The sequence below is a fragment of the Dufourea novaeangliae genome, unplaced genomic scaffold (genome assembly GCF_001272555.1).
Source record: "Dufourea novaeangliae isolate 0120121106 unplaced genomic scaffold, ASM127255v1 scaffold84, whole genome shotgun sequence".
NCBI lineage: Eukaryota > Metazoa > Arthropoda > Insecta > Hymenoptera > Halictidae > Dufourea > Dufourea novaeangliae.
The window spans coordinates 1,323,893-1,340,874 of NW_015373964.1; the positions used below are offsets into that span (position 1 = coordinate 1,323,893).

At 39.6% G+C, this 16,982-nt stretch overlaps 1 protein-coding gene across 1 annotated transcript in view; it reads left to right on the forward strand.

Annotated features, from left to right (window-relative positions):
* Positions 1-1,488: 1,488 nt before the first annotated feature.
* The window catches only part of LOC107186678 (rho guanine nucleotide exchange factor 17), a 60,053-nt gene continuing 44,559 nt past the window's right edge, over positions 1,489-16,982 (forward strand). Inside the window, exons 1-4 of the mRNA XM_015574606.1 lie at positions 1,489-1,650; positions 7,523-8,167; positions 9,238-9,474; positions 10,070-10,574. Of these exons, the coding sequence (XP_015430092.1) occupies positions 1,489-1,650; positions 7,523-8,167; positions 9,238-9,474; positions 10,070-10,574 (1,549 nt within the window). The remainder of the gene's footprint in view (positions 1,651-7,522; positions 8,168-9,237; positions 9,475-10,069; positions 10,575-16,982) is intronic.

The following is a 16,982-nucleotide window of genomic DNA, read 5'->3' on the forward strand; positions in this document are numbered from 1 at the left end:
GAATTCCTGCGGACGTTCGCGCATTCTCTGATAACTGTTGAGAACGATTTTATTTATTTACGGTGAGTCGTCGTCGGTTGAATGAAATTCCCGGGAATTCGCGAGTGAGTTCCATTAAAGTTCATCGGTGGACTTATCGCGTATGTACGTCGCGATGCTGCTAAATGCTTCGCCGCTATATTAGGGATCGTTGCAGACTGTAAAGAAAGAAGAAAGACTGGTGTGACATTTGCCTCGTGACTGAAGTGAATCATAAATTGCGACATAATCTAAATTCAGGTATTGAGTTTTGCTAATTCTACATATAATTTACTATGATAAACATTGCACAATCCATACTCGATAGAAAACATTTTAGTTAAGAGGGACAATACGCAGTGATTTATTGTTGTTATTTTCTTAGTCCTTTAACGGTGTTTGCTGAGTATATTCGTCATGAAGAAACGACCACTTTTTCAGTAATGACGAGTATACTCATTTATATGTGAAAAAATAAAATATATTTTGCTGTAAAAATTGAAATTTTAGTAAAAACTGGTAAAAATATATTTCTTTTATTAGAATAAAAGAATCAGAGTAATTACGCACACAGATACACATATCCAAAACTAAATTCCACCGTTAAGTGGTTACATAGTTAGGTTGTTAATACTCGGGCGGTGATAACTGGGTTTATTTGGATCCGAGTTTTTTAAAAGCTCTACCTAATACATTAACTTATACATTGAATTTAAAATAGGAGTTGTTCGTGTTAAGTCATGCAAGAAAGCAGATCTTTTTGAACGATTGGATTCGAAGATATGTTTAAAACGCAGGAAGTATAGAGGTTCAAACAGACCCAGGCACTGCTCTTCCACGAGCATTAAAACCGTTTATCTTCACCCCCGAAACAGTTTATCCCTGATACGTGAAAAATAATTGTAAGTAAGCTATAATACATATAATAATGATTAAGTTCGTTAGAAATATTAAATAGAAAACTGCCCGCGTTTCCCGAAATCCCGCGATTAAAGGGACAACAGCAAAGCTGACGCAACAGGTGAGCCTCTATATTCAAAACCGCAAATCTTCGTGCAAGAAACTCCATCAACGACTAACAAACAAGACATTGAGAAATCACCTTACGCATGCTTTTATGTTAACGGGAAAACGTAAAAGAGAAACATCCATCGATTATTTATACTTAAACGGAAAATTAAATTGGTCTCATTGACATATTTACATTAAACACAATTCCGTTTTATCTTGCGTCACAAGGCAGAGCTACGATTCTATAGAACGTAGTAGAAGAGGCACTATAATATAATATACTGTAATTAGATTACTGCCCCAAGAAATTTGCTATAATACTGAAGCAAGGCGGTTCTCCATTTCAGCGGAAGTGGGCTGAAACTTTATTACCTTCTGTATCAGGTCTAATATTCGTCTTTCACGAAAGTTATTAATTTTTATGGCGTTTGTGTTGGCAGGGTGAAGGGAGGATGAAGAATGCCCCGCGTCGGTGGAGACGGGGGCGGCGGGCCAGAGAAGGCAGGGGGGAGCGGGTTCGGAGGATGGCTCGGGGGTGCAGCGAGAGCCATGACTGGGGCAACTGTCGGTGGCGGATACGTCGTTTTGGGCGGCACCAGATACGGTCTCCGACTTTCTCAGGTAAGAAGACCATTTTCGAGGTTCCTTTATTCAATTCTGTGCTGTTCACGCGTTGGGACCATTGCACGCTTTTGTCCCCATTTCCACGTGGCAGTCTGTTTCTACGTAACACCTAGATCGTAGTTTAGTATTTTGCCCCCTCCAACTGTTCATGTAACTTCTCACTAGTTAATCATTGTCTCTCTTTATTTCTGCTGGCAACATTGCTCAAAACAATTAGAGGATCGCTACTGTGGGCGGTCCTGTGGCGCCAACCAAGCAAACGATAGGAAGTAAATTCTATAGGTTTGATAAATAGACGTTTCCGTTCGACACTAACATCTAGTTTCGATTTTATAAAAAGATTTCCAGGAATTAGACGTCACATTGACTGACACAAGGGGGTGCGATATATGTTCTAGTAATTGCACGATCGCAAAATTGCGTCTGTTACTCTCCATGATCGCGTTAATTGAATCGACTGGTATGCTTATCGGAAGGTTTTTTTATTGTATACCATCTGTTTACATTTTGAGTCCTAGAGCTATTAAAAGATGTAGTTAATACATTGAATGCCATTGTTTCTCATTTTTGGGACAGTATCATGATAATACACATTTGTTTGGATCTTTCTTATTAACAATTTACGCGTTGACATGAACACTCATTACTTTCATTATTACGTCTACTACTAATTGTATTTCTAAAATGTGAAATGTTCCTATTTAGAAATTCAATGTTTCTTCGTATAATTTAATGGCGCCAATCATCGGTGACCATAATAACAGTGTGCTGTATGCTGTATTAACACATGTATACATGTGTTAAAATACTTTTGGAGCAAAAATGATACATACGAAACTTTCAGCCAGGTTTGACCATGATTAAACACTTCCTCCCACCGATATTACAACTGCTCATTTCAGATCATAAATATCTAAAAGAAGATATTTACTTTCCGTTTATATTCATACTATTTCATTAACCTTTCCAACCCGCATCTTTCAATATTATTGAAAAGATTCTTCACAGTTAGAGGATCAAACATTTAGGGTATCTATTGCAGCCGCTGCAATCATCAATACGGCGTACAATTTTTTATGAAAACAACACTATTTTGGGTGTTAGCATTTCACGGAAGTAACGTGAATTCATCAAACCTACAGCATTTTTCTCGTTTCTTTTGTTTGATCGACAATAGGGTCATCCGCTATAGCGATCCCTTAATTCTTTCAAGCAGTGCAATTTTCAGTTCGTTCGATCAGCTACCTTTTGCCAGGTGTAGCATTCATCAGACCTAATATTGTCTAATTACTATATCTGATGCAGTCTATTACAGAAGTATGTGACACGAATAGAAATTAAGAAGATCGTGCAGATCTAGATACGCTAATGCCTCGCGTTAGCGCGAGTAAATCTGTCCATGTTGAAAACATGACGTCCACTCGGCTGAGAATCCGAACCCCCTTCTGTTGGCTGTCGTGACGACCTTCGACGAATCCGCGACAGAGAAGTTTCGCATGAGCAAAATGAAGACGTTGGAATACCTAAATATAGAGCCGATCGCGCAAATAGAATGCCGCCAGTCAGTGACTCGGGCCGATTTTGAGCTATCTACCGTTTTCCATCTTTCTTCCTCTTCCTATTTTTTTCTGGCCGGCCGTCCTCGCACAACCGGAATAATATTCACGTTGACATCATACACGCACGTACCGGCTACGTGGTTTCCCGCGCGACACATATGGACGAGGCTCGCGATCCTACGCCAAGTCCTTCAATCGCGACAAATCACCGCGAACACGCCGGCTGATCGGTAGCTGATCATCCGGCATTTCGCGAGATGATTTTAGCCACGGAACGCCTTTCAATTTCCAACCCTTTGCATTCTTTTGCTTATTCACGAGATGGTGGGGACTTCTTTTCATCGTATGTGGATCCTTTGTCAGAATGAGGACATCATTAAATATAATAAATATTGTAGAGTAATGCTTGGGTATTAGGCTATTTGAAAGATTGAACAAGCAATAATTGTAATACAACTTCGTTTTATTGCACGTTTATTTATAGAAGTGTACGATTGAAGAATAGGGAAACAGGACAGGCTTTGTGATTGAGGTGTAAAGGGCAAGATTCTTTTGTTAGTCTGGCTAATAATTACAAAATGAGGCTTACAAGATATCTAAATAACTTAGCAAATAGTCTTTATACAACAAACATAGCAACAAGATTACAAAGGGAACATCCAAATGACTTAATTAAAACTTAATTAACACTTAAGTAGACCCCATGGTTATAGCTACTCCAATTTATTTATTTGGCTTTTGTTTCTTGTTAAAGCAAGAAACGTTAATTATTTAACTGGTCCTTTTTTATTTGTATACCTTTGGTATGTATACTTACATTATCAAAAAAAGGGGTTCACTGTTGCGCTCACTTGTGATTTTGCCAGTGTACCTACTTAACGATTAAAACTAAAATGCACACGTAGTATGGACCAGTGGGAATGGACCTTCAATGTACGTGTCCGTATTAAAAAAATAATATTTCACGCTGTTGGAAAATCTAATCCTGATAATAACTTCACAATGGGGAGAATTTAATAATAAAAGTACGGTATGTGAATTGCATCAATTTGGTATATACCTACATATGTATAATATACATATGATATATGTACATCTATTGATTGAACTGACATTTATTAGATTATTCTAAAAGATCGTCTTGTTCTTTCCTTAACTGTGAAGCTTGGAATCATACATTCAACTGGTAGCGTATATTTATTCTAGGATGAGTGGAAGAACTTGTGAATAGATTGTGGATGTTTACAGAAATATAGACTTTTATGCGCTAATTTACAAGAACTAGAGTCAAAGAAAGATTTCCTTACTTTATTCACTATCCTATCAGGTTCCAAATAAAATAAGGACCTCTTTAAATTTTATCAAACTCTTAAGAATACTGAATTCTAGAGGATCATGTATGCTATAAACGTAAAAAATCCATAATTTTACGTTGAATATAAGAGGAATAGTAGATCAGGGCAATAATATGAAAAAGACAATGGTTCTGATAATAGTAAATTATAGAAGGGAAGTAATATACATATACTTCCAGATTGCAACACTAACTTTGGTTCATCTTGCACGTTTATTTTTAGTACCTACTTCAGTTCGTTATATACACATCATTTTTAAACATTCAATCTTATCACTACCCTTATGTAAACATTGGTATCCATAATATTTAAACAATATCATGTTATGATAATATTTTGTCGAGAGGTCGAAAAATTGCATTCGTATGCAGGTTGTTTCTTTAAACGTACAAGTGCAATCGATGACATCAGCAGCGTTAGGCAGCCAATCCTCTAAGTTCGTCCGGCAACGTAAATATAGATTTCTCGCGGAATTTTTATGATACGGGGCAGGAGAGGCATTTTGTTATCTTCCTATTTTATGCATTTCTGCGTAGTATCGTGTTACGTGGCGCGGAGAGTAAAATGCGGTGTCAGAATGAAGATCGAAACAGGCGTTTCAGGACGTATCTCGTTATCTCCGGGGGGGATTTCGAGAAAGGAGATTAGATGGTTCTACTTTCCAGCATATCCTCTGTACATCGTGTTGCATACACACAAGAGTCAGAGATCTATTTCAGAGGAGTTTATCTCCGGGCTCGTTCGTGGGAAGAAACAGCGTCACCTTACCTCAACGCCATTGTCTCCTCACAGATCCTCTTTACCGCAATCGTTCCTCTACACGGGCGAGTTCAGACGTTCGCGAAGACGCGAATAATTCTTTAAGGTTGGTCCCTGACATTTCAAAATTCTGGAATGCTTTAATGAAAGACAATTCTTCCGTTAGTGTTTAAAATGAAATTTACTTGTTGTCAGAGGCACTAATATTTCACCTCGATAAGTTTCATGAAACAATAAGTACTGATGTTAATGTACATTGAAAAAATATTTAATTTTTTCACAAAGCCTATGACTAGCAAAATCTGCTCATCTAATGGAAGTCATCTATAGGTAATTATTCTTGAGCAAAAAATATGAAGTAACGATTTACTGTAAACACTAATTGGAATTCTAATTCGCTAGAAAATATTACGTAATCTCCGTTCATGTTTTCGTAAAGTCTACCGAGAATGTACAGTTTGAAGGAAACAATCTGAATTAGGAAATTTATTTCTCAACCTGACGAGGGCAAGGTGAAATTACCTTGTAGAGGCCAGTTCTACTTCCTACGTTTCATTTTATGCGATGCCGCAAAAAGCAGTCTTTGATTCTCTTTACACACGAAACCACTTCGCAGGTAATACGGTCTCATTTGTTCCGCTGCTTTCGTACTATATCGAACGAGGAAGTAGAAGTTCAAATTGATCTACACGCATAAATTGCCCTCTTTTTCTTCGTCCTGTGTCGTAAATTAGGAGTAAAGTACTTTGAACGTCCAAATGAGAATGTCATCGTTAGATATGAAGATCTTCCGTCATCGTATTACTTTGAATACCTTCAACGCAAGTTGTATAATATATCTTCTTTTTCGTGTTTCAAGTTATAGAAAATGTTTATGAAATTAAATAAGACGTGTCAGTTAGGCAATATTTGTGATCAATACTACAAATATCAAGCTTTAAACATTTACTTACAGAAATTTCAAATAAAAAGAAGTATCTGTACTGCGTCGAAGGTTCTGTCAAACCCCGCATAAAAATGAAATCGTATTAAAATTTATCGAACTTCTCGATACACTGAATTACAGGCAATCGGGTCTAGACGTAACAAATATTTTGATACTTCTCTGCACATGAATAGCAAATCATCCTTTTCAATTGAAAGGAATTTTGCTGTTTTAGATACACTTCTAAAACGTAGAAAGTTGAAGTATTCAGCCTCCAACGTGCTGTTGAATGAAATTCTACACTTCACGGTAACATGACATGGCGCTGGATTCTTGGTTGAAATTCCAACAGCATGTATACACTTGTAAAGCTGGTTTTTTGCTGATTAGAAGGATTGTAATATGACAATTTAAAGATTCAGCTATTATTGGGACCCCCTTTTCAGAGTCCTTATGTGTTACCTACCAGCAGATTGAGTCTATAAATCATAATCAATGATGTGTTATGAAGTTTTCGTGGCGACGGATATTGCAAAATTGGAATTCATAAACACAGAAGTTAAACAGAAACTTTCCTCCGTCACTCGTTTCGTTAAATAAAAGGGAAACAAAGTAAGCATTAAACTTTGTTAAAACCTCCATGTTACTGCATATTATTCCGTTGCATCTACAATAAGTGCATTAAATCAGCATTTAATTTATTTTCATCAAGAAGCAGTTCCTAGTAGGCAGCTCAACACAATTCCGCACCATAATTAATTTATTCCTGTATTCTTATATATTTACCTTTATATGTGCATTTACTTTACTAAAGGGTGTTAACCATATAATAAATCTTATCATTATTATTATTATCATCATTATCATATACTAAACAACAAAAATATTCTATCTTCACTATGAAGGACATTACAACACATAACTCTAGACTGACAAATACTGTAAGCGTACTGATAGACCTTAAACAGACATATAAAAATCTCTGTAGAAACTGAAGTATCGTCTACTCAAATTATACAAAATTTATTCGAAGTATCTACACACAGCACTACATCGTTCGAATAATTTCATTATCCACTATATATCATTTGTCCCGTTCAATACATACACTATAACAGACTAGACTGCCCAAATACTTGCTGCAAAAACTGTCTACAAACAGCCGAAACCAAACAGAACTGGGATTACCAGCTCCCTAACAAATAGTTCAAACTGAAACGGCGCCTCGACCGTTTCACACAGAAACGATCCATACACTGTATTCGTTGCAGGAAAGCTTACCGCCGTCAAACTCGCGGGAGGAGACCCAAGAGAGAAGACGGAAGAGGAACTCCCGGGAGAACGAGTCGCGGGAAAGGCTGACGGAGAAGACCCTGGAGAATCCGGTGCTCGATCTGAGCTCGAGCATCGCAGATTGCTGTTGCATCGGTCCACGTTCCCGTCTACCGTTGCCCCGTATCCCGCCGTCGACAACGGCGAACACGTACTCGTTGTCGTCGACGACGTGCGGTGCCGTCGCAGGCGGAGGAGGTGTAGGTGGAGCTGGAGCTGGCGTTGGAGGAGTAAGCGGCGGTGGTGGTGGACAGGCTCCGTTTCCTGGGCCTCCCACGTCTTCGAACAGCCGTGCTGCCGGCATGGAACAGCCGGCGACGCTGACGACGCCAACGACGTCGGCGCAACCGTTGGTGAACTCTAATAATAACCGAGGGATGCTGCAAACGTCGCTCGGGAACAGCACTGGCCAGCACCATCAACCACAATCGTCCGCTACTCTAACGGCGGCGGTACCGTCGGCCACGTCGCCATCCTCTTCGACGTCGTCGTGCAACACGTCGACCGCCGTTCCGACGTTGCAGTCCGTCTCGGTGCCGCGGCAGCTCGCGCAGTGGACCAAGCATCAGACCCTAAAGCTGCAGGTATACCTACCATTCGAACGGTTTCACGGCCCGTAGTGTCGTCGTGATTGTATCGATGGCCAGAGAGATCCGATCGTTTCCTCGGACACGATTGTCTTGGGGATCCGAGTGTCGTCGATCCACGGAATCGGTAATCGTGGATCGTGGCTCGAGTAGTATTCGTCGATGATCCAGGGATCGAGTTCTTGTTTGGAAGATATTTTTGGTGGTCCGTCGATGGAGGAATCTTTCGGATGGCCTATGGAAAAAAAAAAAGAAACTCTTGTGATTTCGTAAGAGTGGGAGTCGGTCGGTAGGAATTTGGGACGATGTGGCTTCGACCTGGGACGCTTTGTGTCAAAACTTGAGAGGTGGGTTACACGGTGGTGGTGTAAAGATGTAGCGTTTTTAATGGCTGCGGATGTGGACTCGGTAAGAAATTGTTCCGAGAACGCTCAGTGGGACACTCAGCAGGTTCTCGTATTTCTGTCAATGTCCTTTGTATACATACATAAGTATTTTCTAGATACTTATTTTATCATCGTGTTGAAATTGTGCCAGAGGTTGTTCGGGAACTAACGATACTGTTTTGACGTTTCTTATGATTTACTTGCTTCTGTAACACCTTGGACAGGGTATTGACTTATCAACTCTATTCGCGTATAATAAGACCAGTTACGTGTTAGATTCAGTCGCTATCTCTATCGATCAAATTCAACGAGACTTTGCCAAAATAAAAGAGAATCGATCATGGAAAAAGTGGCCTAGAGAATCGGAAGCTCATTCGTGGGATACGTAGGTGTCTAGGCGAAGAGCGATATTCTATTTTGGTCGTCATCTGTCTTTTCCCTTGCGGCAGGCACGAGGCAGCGCACGTTGCGCAGCATGGTCGATTCAAGAATCGATATGTTCGGAAGTGCACGATCTTAAAAATCACTCGAAGTACGCGTGAAATCTGAAAACAGGGTAGAAGCGTCGAATGGAGCTTGATATCTTGGGGCAGAAGACACTCCAGAATGATATTTGTCCCTAACTGTCACAGTAAATATAAAAGAGTATCGATGAAAGAGATGCAACGATTCTTTGTTTAGGAACCCGCAGTGATAGCGGTGGACCGATTGCACAGGTTCCGGTGGAGCGGGGGCGGAGGAGGAAGCGGCAAGAAGTCCTCTTCCGGCCCCCGGAGCGAAAAGGCCGAGCGCCTTCGAGAGCTCACCGAAAAACTCAAGGGACCGGCGCCGGTGCCACCACCCAGAAGACCATCACGGGTCCAAGCATCCTCTCCACCACCGAGTGGATACTTGCCAACCCCGCAAAACTATCCACAGGTGAGACATTAATCTCTCTTCATATAAATACTCACCTTGAAACTAACTTTCATTCGACTATTCCATCCAAATTCTCTCAATAATACACTGCTCAAAACAATTAGAGGATCATGTATTGCTGTTGCTCTACTCGTCGGTACGACGTATAATTTCCGAATGTTTTTTATGCAAACAAAAGTAGGTATTAGTAGCGTTAGTATTGTACGAAAAAGATTTAAATTTATAAAATTTATGGTGTTTGTACCGTAACTTTCGTTTGCTAAGTACAACAGGGCTACTTACATTAGCGATCGTCTATTTTTGTTCAGCATTCACTATAGTTCTAAAGTATTAATGTGACCTGTGAAGGATTGCTTAATCTCAGTTACCATCAATTAATCAGATATGTCTATTCTTTGTAAACGTACTGAGTTTTTTTTAGTAAGCCTCTCGTGTAACAATTTAGCCCTCGTTAATATCTTATTCTCCCTTTTTGTTCTACTCAAATGGCGTACTATATTAGGAAGACAATAAGGAACGTTACTAAACGAGCTGACGATTACCATCTCAGAAAAAAGGAACCGTACTTCAACCAAACAATTGGATTTCTTTGCAGGCAACCAATCAAGGATGCGGTCGCTGCGACGGTCGTCCAACCTGTCGCAGTTACACGTACAGCGAGGGCGGCGTTCACGGAACGAACAACCAGTATCCCCAGCAGCATCACCTGAAGACGATCGGCCGGAGTGACAGTGTCGGTGACGAGTGTTACAGTGAGCCCGGTAAAGATGCGTGCAGGAAGACCTGTCCCGATCCAAGGAGATCCACGCGATCGGGCAGGCAACACGATCGGAGCAGTGGTGACGTAAGTGATATCAAAAACGAGCTGAACGCCAGTGCGGACGCGGTAAAACACCTGAGACAGTACAGTGATTCGGTGGTGGATAGTGGTACGTGTGTGGACGATTTGTGTGACAATTTGAACGCCGCCTCGAGCGGAAACGAAGGCGAGGCCAGGGACGCGATCACCAGGCTGGAACCGAGAGGACCTCTTCTTACCTTCCATAGGGCTGGTGCGCCCTTCAGGAGCGCGTCGTTTGGACAGGTGGACTTCAATCAAGGTAAATGATTCTTACAAGTTGTTGCATACTGTTGCTGGCAGATGAAATTGGTATATGAATACGTACATCGCGATAAATCCAGTATGTTCTTGATCTTGTTAGTTTCATTTTTGAGAAGTCAATTAGTAGTGGTTTTATTGAGAAAGGTAATAAATATACTTTGTTATCATTCAATGAAGGTTCAGAGTCAAATATGCTTTATACACGTCTTGTATCAGAGTGGATTAATATTTGAGTAAGTTGCAGATTGTGTCTGGTAGACTCTTTGGTTACGTTCATAAATACATTCGTATCGTTTCCGTAACTATTTTGATAATTTTCCATCTTTCTATAAATTTCTTGATCTCACTTTCGTGGAAGGTCATAGATTGTTCTTTGTAGAAACTTGTGATCCTTATTTTTACTTCCTAGAAATTGTTTGTACCTTTTTCTTTTAAATGGTAGCATAAAGATTCAACGAGATGAAGTTCGATGGAACTATACATATTAGAAGAGTACTCCCCTTGAGAGAATGTCCCTGGCAACGTCGTTTAATTTCTGAACAATGTTTAGTGCAGTATGACATTTATTGGCATTATACTTTCGATCTCATAATTCTAATCATTTCGTATGTAGTGCTTTCTTTAACCGATTCAGTTGTTGACACAGCAGGTCCATATTTATGATTTCGCTCGTTTTATGTAACAAATAATTAATTATATTCTTGCAATCTTTACAATAAGACATTATTATCCTCTTTTCATGCAAGATTTTAGTGCTTTGCCTGAAGGCTATAGGCTAGGCCTACCGATGAGATCCAGCCAATCGATCTTCCTCTAAATACAGACACATTTCCTGTCAGATAAAAACTTCCTGAAATCGGTATCACTCGTAATCAAAGTGTCAAATTGAATGAGGAATAAAGTCCTTTATAATGTTACAATGACATTCGCGACCCAGGTTCTCGTAGTTAAGGTTATTAAATGCTGCTACATCCATGAATCCTCGAACCTCCGATGCAGCCAACTGCAATGCTGGCAAAGCGGGTATGTCATTTTTCACAGAGACACTGCTTACACCCGGATATCTTAAGTGTTATGACGTTTTAATACCACCCCGAAATTTATAGAAACTATTTAAAAGACAACTAGTGTACAAGGAGTATCCTGGTCCTACAACATGGAAAAACTGGGCTTTTTACGACATCCTCGAGTATTTCATTGAAAATTATCATATACCACGTCCGAATGATCACAAATAAAACGGCAGGAGTCCTTTAAATGGACGCGGGAGCAGGAGCGATCCTAAGAACAGTTACTTCGAAGCAGTCATTGTGCTTTGTTTCCGTGTTTATCTTTTCGAGTCTTCACCTGCTTGAAACTGGTTCTGCTGTTCGCCTTCCCATAGAAGGCTTTGTTTCATTTCCACTGTAAGTGTTATTGTTACCGAAGATTCGAGAAATCCTCACCCTGTCTTGCATCTTCTCGTTGGAAAAGTCCTGGAACTGTTCGACGAGAGAAAATTAACATATCGTTTTCTTACCGATGAGACTGCTAGGATTCCGACGGACTCAAGCATTTGTGTATATACTAAAGATTACTCATGAACACTTTTTAATGTATCTTTCATATAATGGGCTTTTATAATATGGTGTCCATGCAGTATTATAACGCGTTTTTTATATTTCGGCAAAATAATATATAAGTTATTTTTAGTTATTAAAGTTGCATAAACGCGAATTTTGTTATACAAACGTATCGAACTAAACAATTTTTTGATAGTATTTATATTCTTTCTTGTACATTTTTATAAGTAGTAACTAATTATATGTGTAAAAATCGCCATGTTCCACTGTTTGATACTTCGTGGGTTAAAGAAGGAATTGTGTATAAAATTATACATATATTTTCAAGTTCATATATTACATTTATTATTTGATACGGCGATAGTTACAGGCGGATTAAAATGACCCTGTATTCGCTGTACCAAGGTTAAGGATAATTCGCGGACAGTGCAACGATGAATTAACAAAAGAGTCAATTACATCCTTTGAGGAAAATTCAAATTAGGTCAAGGAACAAAAAAAAAAAACTTGATTGTCTCCAATTTCTATTTACAAACGAAGGGAATCGAATGGAAGGAAACACCGAAGATAGACCATCACGTTACATAATCTGGTCGGAATAACGTCGTGTACGCGCGTCCGTTCCTGCGTTCCGAGGGACACGATAAATAATCCCCGTGGTTGCCGCAGAAACGCGGAAATTTTCGGGGACGGAAAAACATTGTCAATTAATTATATGATTTGTATACGGCCGGTGTACTTGTAAATATTGGCCGAGCATCGGTCGCCCGCGAGAATGCAGACTCCGGGCGGCATGGCGTTCCGCCAAATAAACACTACCCATTATGTCTATTATTACATTTCATGTAGGTGTCGGTCTGTATAACTAAGATAGGGACAATCTAAATCCGTGGAAAGCGAAGTATCCTCGCGAGAGCATCGTTGTTATTGAGACACACGAGCGGAACAGATTTTTTTTTCCTCGTTCCCCCAACCCCCATATTTTTTTTTTTATTTTTATTCCTTTCTAAGTTTCTCTGGCTGCGCGTTAAAGAGGCATGGGTGTCCTAAATTCGATAACACACCGAGCACCCGGTGTTACCTATATTTTATTCCGTTGAATTCCAGTCCGATAATTTTCTGAGGGAGGGATACGTACCGAACGCGCGGTTCTTCGAGAACAGCACCGCGAAACTTCGCGTCGATCAACGGGTAAGCCCGTTGTCGCACTTTATCTTCGCCCGCGAAACTCAACCACGAATAAGCCTCCGAGCCACGCCAAAATCCCTCCGATACGATTATAGCCGTGGGTTTCGCGCCCGCTTTTACCTCGTTGTGAAGAAGAAGAAGAAGAAAAAAAAAACGGTCGTCGAGTTTATGCGACGACGCCGAAAATAACGATTGTTCCCTCCCCTTCTCTACTGTGGATATTTTCTTCGTTCCGCCTTAACCGGCTACGTAACATTGACTTTCGTCTAGGTGGATAGTTATAACCCTGAACTACATACCGGGACAGATTCGGTTTCATAATAAAGGACTTGAAGTATGAGAGACATCGGAGACTGTTCCCTCCCCTCCCGACCTTACGGGCGATGCAATTGTGTCCTTGGCCTGAATCGACGCGTTTTGTATTTAGGTAATTATTAAGTACATCTTATCGTAATTGACCTGTCGCTGTGCTAACCGGTTGAGAAGGGGCGGTATGATAGGTGTCAACTGTGTTGTTTCTTTTGAAGATGTGTGCAAAAGGGGATGTATTGGAGGTTCTGATAATGGAATTGCTAAAGATACGAGTAACTTATAATAGTTATTAAATTTTCAGTATTTCTGGTTTAGATTGTTTTAATTTTTGGAAGTCTCTGTAATGTTGAAATAGACTATGTGGTATGATGTTTTCATATATTTGTTTTTAGTATCCAACGTACTTAAATTTTACGTCTATTTTTTGTGTATCTTCAATTTATTTAAAATAAATCATGTTAAAGTTTGAAATAATTTTATTCGAAGGGATACAAACATGACAAATAAATGAGGAGAAGAGCAGGGTTAATTCTGTCTGACAATGAACCAATACTATTCTGTCTGTCTATCAACATTTGGTATATCAGTTTTCACACTTTTTATTCAAAAAACAGTTACAATCCATGCAAGTTCATTGAACTACTGTCATGGTTAGTACGACAGCAAAGAATTACATTACATTGATCGAAATGACTAGAGGGTCCTCTAAATAAATGTATAATCGTATGATAGGATTTCAAGTGCATATAATTTTCCAAAAAATTACATAAATGAAATATTAAGAAGATATAGTAAATTCTTGCATAATAAATCTTGTTTTTCGGCGCGCTTTATTGCAATCGTTAAACATGAGATCAAGAAGCTTGTGACTCATTGAGAAGAATCTATCGATTCAAGAGGATCTTTCTTCAATTAAAAATATTCTGTTCAGGATAAGCTATAATCATACGAACTGCAATTTTAAACCTGATATTTATTATACGAGAACCAAGTGTTATTATATGTAATATGAAGTACGTATTTCTTGATGCGTTCTATATTTTAATTTACCCGTATCATTACACATTTAGGGTAGTATAAAAGCAAACCTAAAGCATAAATCATATAATCAGCGCTGCCCTTTTTTTTTTTCACCTATCAAAGTCCAGACACCACGTTCGAGGGGAGAGAGAAATTGTAAAATAAATCGAGGAAAAAGAGATCACTGATTTCTCAATGTGAACAAGGCCGAAGGCGTGAAACGCGACGAATCGCGTGTGCGTGGCGCAAGCCGGAAACGCTTCGCGCTAACGCGCCCACAAATCTCTCGCGGGACACCTTTTATGCTCGGAAGACGGTTTACGAGGACGGGCAACTAGGTATCTTCTGAAATACAGCTGCTACGATCATCGACTATTAACCGCGGTAGAACGCCGGCCGAATAGGGGGAAAAAAGCGATCGAACGAAAGCATAGGTGATAATGGATTTCCTTCATACGGATTTCTTTCCATTTATATTATATTCGGAAGAAACGTTCGGGATGACAGGAATCAGCTTTTAATGGCGAAGGAACGTGGATAATTGATCACCCTTACTAATACTATCGTGGAATCACTTGAAAAATCTTATGTGGCGCAGTCAATATATAAGATACACTAAGAAGTATTTAGGTTTCACGAACCTGTATTAACATTTTATAGACAGGATAGCTAAGAAATTGTGGTTGAAGAACGTGAACGATTTCATCTTAATAAGTTGTATAGGTGTGACTTATATACGTGTTGATTTATTTTTTTTACGAAAGGATATATCTCTATTAATTTTTTGAGTACACGAAGAAACCAATGATATTTGTTTCAGCCGAATTTGGCCATTAGTTTATGAAATATTTAATGTTCAGTGCCGACGAGCCTTCGAACACTCATCGAGGATTTACTGTTAATCTTTAACAGAACTTTCGTTACAAACATCCTTCGTTTATATTTCAAATAAACTACAGCCAAGGAACGCGTTTATAGGAGCATCAAATATTCTTATTATTCCACTGTCTCTCATTCGACAACAATCAAAAGACTTTCTTAATAACCATTTTATAAACGAACGAAACCATAATTCGCATCATCGATTGAACCTTTATTCTGTCACTGTGACAGCAATGAAATTACGCGATTTTTCTATTTCGAGATCATGCTGTTACCATACAACGATGAGTCACCAAGAACGAAAACAGTTAAAGGTTATTGCACTTGAGTGCTACAATATTCACACATTCTCGAACATTTAACGAAGACTCCTTCGATCGAGTGACAGGAGAACCAACAAAGGGATCTTGGGACATCCCCCAACGAAATGGGGCAAAGTTCGTTGCGTTGATCAAACGGTACCTTTGCCGCAATTCGGCCAAGACGACGTGCTGTCGATTTGGAGCGTCACCGAGATTTTCGTTCCCGTTCCCACTCTCGCACGCTCCCGTCTTGTTATTATTGGAATGGTCCACCTCCTCGTGTTGAGAGGGCTGCCAAACTTACCTAACACTCGAGGAGGTAATTAGAACTTCCTCTCTCTTTCTCGCGTGGTCCCGCTCCCGATGGCCTTGTGGCCGCCTGTACAAGAACAGCCGAGCCGCTATTAAAAATACGACGAACACACGGGGATCCACGGATGTGTATTTTTCTTCTATTTTTTTTTTTTTTTTTGCGGTTCGCGGCATTGCGTGATAGACAGTTCGATTAAAAAATTGATGATTCACCGTTAGGAAAGGTGTCGGGGGAGAAGAACGGGATAGGTTCCGTGGAAGTTTATTTTCGATGTCGTTGTTCCCCATTTTTACTGATAAACGCGTGTCGGTTTCGATTCGACGGGAGAAAAAAAGTTCAATTAATTAATTGCAGGGGTTAAATATAGAACACGATATTTTTGTTGGATTAGGTTAAGAAATTTATATTGTTATAAAAAGTACTAGCTGATGGACATGGTTATTTATATAGAAATGGTCTTATTATAGGAACAGGTAACTATTGCTTCTAATCGAACGACAAACATTCCAGCATTCGATACCACTGAGACAGTTTGTTTGGTTTATTATTATTGCTCTTTCTTAAATACAGGTGTAATATTTGGTTTACTTGGTAAACAATGCAGAAGACCCTCGTACGTGAAATTTAATGTACATTCTCGCGATGTGTATCTTTTAACTCAGCACGCACAGAATTCTCGAAAGGAGGATGATCTTCTTATTTGCAATGGCAGAGGTCTCAGTGATTCAATTCAAAAGTCAAATATTCTTGTATAAACATCTTCGCGGGGGAAGTGTGAAAATTTCTCTTCTTTTAACTGGAATTGACACGCGTTGATGTGACAAGTG